Raw genomic sequence first — 6,061 nt, 5'->3', positions numbered from 1 at the left:
AACCGTTCTCGCTATATTCAACTGCTTCCATGCTTTTTAGCGACCCTGTATCTCATCAAAAACAAAGTATTAAATAATTTACTTGATTGTGAGTCGTTAAGAGCACGAAATCGTTCATTTTGGCACTGTATATACGCTATACGCTATCAGTTATTTTGTAAATTTACTAGTTTAATCTTGCGAAAGCCCAAGCTAGATGCTCGAATATTACTATGATGTTTCAAAGACAATTCTCCGCTTATCGTTTCACTTGTTGGTAATGAAACAAGACAGTATTGTTGGCAATGATCACCAGGGATTTCGAGAAGGCTATTTGTTCGTATTAAACTCATATCACAAATCTAAAGCAAGTAAAGAGAAGTTCTTCGATTTATTGTTCTGCGATAATAGACTACTAAAATCTCGTTACATGGAAATAATTTTTTTTGCAGCGCCTGAGGTTTTGTTAGGGTATAATATAATAATTCAGAAATCCTTTTTATTTTTTGTATTGTTGTAATCAATATTAATGCCGTTTAGAGTATCAACAATACGGCAACACAATTTCATCAAAATTTTAAAATGAAACAAAAAAGATAGCAAAACGTGAGCATAATTTTTAAATTATAAAATTCCAGTTAGAATATAGAACTTATTTTTTGTTATCCAAATTACAAAAAGCCCATAGCAGTATATATCTATACACTGCCCCGCAAAATTAACGCAAAATTTTAAAATTTTATTTTGCACAACAGGAAATCCGTATGTCACGGATGTGACAGAATGTGACCATATTTTCCTTTTTCTTTTAAATCAGAGTTATTTTAGAACACATACCATTGGCAGCACGTAGATTACAGTGTCAAGAATGATTTTTAAAAAAATTGACGGGATACAATAATGGGTAAGAGACTGAGAAAACAAAATATGGCGTCACGTGTGTGATTTGTAGAAAATTGAATATAATGTTTTAAAGAAAAATTTTACTATTTCTGCGAATATCAAAACCATTTTTGCTGTTCCTCAATACACAATCTAATGAAGAATAGGTAACAGTTTTTAGTCATAAATTACTTGGAATAACCTATGCAATTTTACAATCCATCATTTTAAATAGTGTCAGGGCTGTGACATAAATTTGCAAGGGGTGTGACTTACATACCTTGAATGTTAAAAATTATAGTAAAACTGGCATAATAAAATAAAATTATATCACAAGAAGAACAATTTTATTAACGTTTTAATATTTTAGCATTTTTAACCCGAGAACGGGTACCTTTTGGATATTATTCAAACAGTTGTCAAAACAAACAGTTTGCCTTTTGTTTCTTGATCCATGTGTTTGAAATTTTGAGTACTGGAACTAAGATCAACACTCCTGAAGCACAAGAAGCGTGCAGAAGCGATGTAGACATTATTCAGTTATTTTATTTACTCCCTTTTGTCATTTTGTAGTAACTGCTAAAAATGGAAATTACGTATATGTAAAGATCCCTACAAATACGGAATTGATTGCAACCAAATTACTAGATTTACATGGCCTACCTTTGTCTAAATACACCCTGAACGGTTTATACTATTTATTTGCCAACAATGTACAAGAGGCAAAGATAGAGGTCAATTTTCCTTTGTATAATTTTGATTAGAAAACCAAGGTTTGTTTCAATCCTTAGAGTTGACAGAACGCTAATGATTTTTTTATACGTGCATTTCAGTAACACCCTGTATATATATTTTTTAAATTTCATATACATTGCACTTACCATCAAGAGCAGTTTGGAATCAATGTTAATTTCATTTAATTTTAACTTTTGTACGTTCGCACTTGTCACACCCGTTACATTTTTTTAGAGCTTCTTCTTTTTCATTCGAGAAATTTGATGAACGCAATAGCTAGATAATCAATTTTTTATTTTGTATATCCATTTTAACTTGCGGGTGAATTGGTTTAAACCATCCCTATAAATTTGTATTAAAATACAGTCACGGCTGTGACATAAAAATCTGATTTATATCCAACGCTTAAAGATACTATAGTAAGTAGATTTTAGGTGTCTTATATATGACATATTAAAATTCATCCTTCAATATATTTATAAAAGTATTTAAGATTTTCATGTGCTTTGTTCTAGAGAAAATACAATTGAATCAAACCAAGTACAAAGGTCTAATGAAAGTGTTAGCATAGTGTTATTTGTGCAGCATATTTTATTTTTTATTCACTCAGGCTCCCAGCAAGCATTTATGGGACATACTGGGAAAAAGAACTGAAGCATTACAGCACCCTCCTGCTACTCTCCCAGAACTAACACTTAGATTGACGCAAGAGTGGCAAGAAATTGATCAAGAAGAAGTTAGAAATTTGATTAACAGTATGCGAGCTGTTATCCATGCTTTAGGAGGCAATACACGTTATTAAGTCGTAACTGAGCCACGTTTAAAGCATTATAAAATAAGATGCTACTTTTTGGTTTCTTGCAATTTGGTCCCAAATCATTATTAGTACGTTTTTTTGTCGATTTTTGTTCTAGAATTCCTATATTTGACTTAATAATTATGAATTAGGGACCAAAGTGTAAAAAATAACAAGATTATCTAAAAAAAATTAAATTTTAAAATTTTGCGTTAATTTTGCGGGGCAGTGTATTTATATTGTATAGTTGTCCAACTGGAAAAACTCTTTTCCATTATTTCATATTTTACTTAGATTTTCAAATAAGGCAGAAACGGATAAAGGTTCTTGTGTTACTGGCCTTAAAAAAATTGGAACAGTTAAAACAACATATATAAATTAACTGTAGAAATATATAGAATACACAAATTTATTTTGATCTGGGGTTTAGAGAATTATAGTACGTTTACCAACAGAATCACGTATTCCAGTTTATTTTTTAACATCAATGTTGTCTAAACTTGAACCAAGTACTGGTATTTCAGGAAAGAAATTTTGGTTATGCATATTTTGTGCGCTGGAAACTATTTATTGTATTATGTCATATTATGAACGAGATATAATTAATCCAAATTATTCCTAACTTCACTCTTACTTATTTTCTCGTGAAAAAGTGTATTTTAAATTAATCGTACAAAAAGTCAAAAAGTGAAAAATATGTATTCTCCTACCCAGAGTGACTCAAACGATGAGCAAATTAGTAATTTTGTAGTACGATTTGAACGAATTTGAACAACTAACAATTTTATTGCTTGCTTAGATTATATTAAGCGAAGCTGTACCAATAGTTTTTGAACTGTGAATGGTGCCTTTTTGGAGCTATTCACAAGATTACTGTGGGTAAAAAGATAAATAGAGTGAATAAGAAACAAAAGTTGTCACAGAAATTTCATGTTGTAATCAACTGAAGATTACAAGAACTTCAGCTACTTTTTCACTGTTCCATAAACATTTCTTTTTTCTTTACTGCCTTGTTTAAAAATATCTTGTTTTAAAATAACGAAATATTATTAAATTAGTGTTCGTCCGTAGTTTCTGTGATTTGAAAAATGTCGAAGGATTTTTTTTTGTATTTTTGATTGTTGGAGGAACAATACCGGAGTTTGAAAATCAGAAAATAACGGTAAAACTACACTTCATTGAACTTGGCTACCTAACAAAGAAATTTAACTGTCAAATATTCCTTAATTAACCTTACAGTAAAAAACTTATTTTGGTTATAACCATAATTAATAATAAATAATAAAAAGTGCATGAGTTGATTTTACAGATATAATTATTAATGATTAACCATTATTAATTATAAATAGAGTGAGTCACAAATCGCTCACTTCTTGATAACTCATTTTAATTTTGAAATTCTGATGCAAGGTGCCAAGTTATTTCAGTTGCTTGGATTTTTTTTTTTAATATAGAGATAAAACTCAAAGCAACTAAATTGAATCTTAGCATGGAGAGTGTTTTTAAAATAATTCTAACTTATTACAATTTTCAGGTAATCATACATCAGTTTTTCTCATACACAGGTTTAGTCACCAAGCGCGCGTTTCTGGATATCTCAGTATTTATTGAAAATAAAAAAAGTCCAAAAGCAAAGAACTATGGACCTTTGAGTATCATACATCAAAATTATTTACAACTACACTGAGTGTGCTGTGCTTGAAAGATAGTACACAAATTAGTATTTTTAAATACAACACCCCATATATATTTTATATACTCGTGTATTCACGTCTTCCTAGGTTTTAAAACCATTGAATATTTTTGAAATTCTGAAGCGATATACCATTTTTTGCAATTTTTTAGCAATGCAATTATTTGCAATAAGATTTTTTTTTAATCTGTGTTATAATATTTTCTGGTGAGGTAAAGAAAGCTACACTCTTTTGGTGTGGTGTAAATTAGTCACACAGAGTGTTTATAAAAAAATTCAAAATTATAACAGTTTTTAAAGATCAATATTTCAGCTTTTTTGTATACCCTATCTTTTATTATCGCTTTTTTATCTGTTTTTATTTTCTTTTGTCAAGTATTTTCTTTATCTAAAGTTGACAGTTCCTCGGATTTTTCATTTTTTTAAGAAACGTACCGATATATCAAAACAAATAAAACAAAAAATAAACTAGCCGTAATAAAATACGGATTTTTGATTAAAAAAAAAATATTGTAACACAGATTTTAAAAATTATTCGATTGCGATGTTTTCGATAAACTTCTGCATTGCTAAAAATTTTATGATTTAAAATATACAAGATTTTAAAAGAAGATCACTTCGACTTCTTCTCAAGGAACTGGGTTTTCGGTGAGCCATAATTTATTCCTTATTTAGTTCATAAGTAACATTTTATATTTTAGTTACAATACAAACGCAACAGAAATGTAGTTCTGAAAGAAAAAGATGAAGTGGTTGCGTGGAGGGGACGTTATTTGTGTCAAGTAAAAAAATTTAGAGAAGAGGGCAAGAAATTATTTTTCCTCAATGAAACTTGGGGGAATGCTGGTCACACCACCATTAAGAAGTGGGAAGATAGCACGATTTCATCGTCAAGGGAAGCTTTTTTAAACGGATTATCAACAGGGCTCAAGGATCCATCTGAAAAGAGAAAAAAATTTATAATATTACACATTGGAAGTGAGGATGGTTTTGTTGAAGGTGGATTGTTAATGTTTGAATCTAAGAAGCAAGGAGATTACCACGAAGAGATGAACTCTGAAGTTTTTGAAAACTGGTTCGCAGAGATTTTGCCGAAGCTAGATAAGGAAGCAGTCATAATAATCGACAATGCGTCGTATCACAGTCGAAAGTCTGAGAAAGTATCTAATGCAAGTACAAGAAAAGCTGATGTTCAAGCCTGGTTGACAAAAAACGAGACCTTTTTTGAAGAGGACATGATAAAGGCCGAATTGTTAGTGAAAGCATATGCCCCAAGAGAAAACAGATATGTGGTTGATGACATAGCAGAAGCTAGTGGGCATAAGGTGCTGAGATTGCCCCCTTATCACTGTGAATTCAATCCAATTGAATTGATTTGGGCGCAGACGAAAAATTTTGTTGCACGTAACAATAAAACTTAAATTGTAAGAGGTAAAAAATTTATTTTGTGAAGCAATAAATTCTGTAACTGCAGAAAACTGGAAAAAGGCCATACAACATGTAGTAAAAGTAGAGGCTGAGATTTGGGATATGGATCAAATTTTAGAACTCCAAGTGGAACCGTTAATAATAAATTTATCGGAAGAAAGTGATTCATGGGATGAAATGTAGTTTTTGCAATTAATTTTGAAAATATAAGATCTTTTGTTTTGTATATTATTTATCTTTTTGGTTATATATTAAAAATAAATTATCGATTTTCAAGAATAATTTTCAGAATATATCAAATGGGATATCTACGAAAAACACTTCTGCAAAAAATATTTTGCAGTCTAAACATGTCTTCTGCGTATTACAGCAATGCGCAACAAGACAGCCCATTTGGTTTTACAACTCTATTTCTTCGCCGTCTAGAGTATAGCATGTCTATTTAAAAACATAAGTTGGATGATGCCCCTCATATACACAACACTCTATATACCACATAACTTTTGATTTAACCTTTTTTAGAGATTAATCAATAATGAAATATCGAG

At 30.3% G+C, this 6,061-nt stretch overlaps 1 protein-coding gene across 1 annotated transcript; it reads left to right on the top strand.

Annotated features, from left to right (window-relative positions):
• The first annotated feature begins 879 nt into the window (after positions 1-879).
• Positions 880-5,696, top strand: LOC135128812 (uncharacterized). The gene is made up of 6 exons (XM_064055891.1): positions 880-883; positions 1,435-1,574; positions 2,207-2,332; positions 3,927-3,992; positions 4,787-5,489; positions 5,560-5,696. The coding sequence occupies exons 1-6, from the start codon at positions 880-882 to the stop codon at positions 5,694-5,696; spliced, it is 1,176 nt and encodes a 391-aa protein (XP_063911961.1).
• Positions 5,697-6,061: the final 365 nt, after the last annotated feature.

The sequence above is a fragment of the Zophobas morio genome, unplaced genomic scaffold, assembly GCF_036711695.1.
Source record: "Zophobas morio isolate AGI-343-1 ecotype UQ-CSIRO unplaced genomic scaffold, CSIRO_AGI_Zmor_V1 ptg000014l, whole genome shotgun sequence".
Taxonomy (NCBI): domain Eukaryota; kingdom Metazoa; phylum Arthropoda; class Insecta; order Coleoptera; family Tenebrionidae; genus Zophobas; species Zophobas morio.
This window is presented reverse-complemented; position numbering and strand designations above follow the sequence as displayed.

What these genes read in the sequence shown, in the direction of transcription:
- LOC135128812 (XM_064055891.1), top strand. An exon ending in GCGCGTTTCTGGATATCTCA is followed by an intron (nt 3,993 to 4,786) that starts GTATTTATTGAA and finishes TTTATATTTTAG; the next exon opens with TTACAATACAAACGCAACAG. An exon ending in GACGAAAAATTTTGTTGCAC is followed by an intron (nt 5,490 to 5,559) that starts GTAACAATAAAA and finishes CTGTAACTGCAG; the next exon opens with AAAACTGGAAAAAGGCCATA.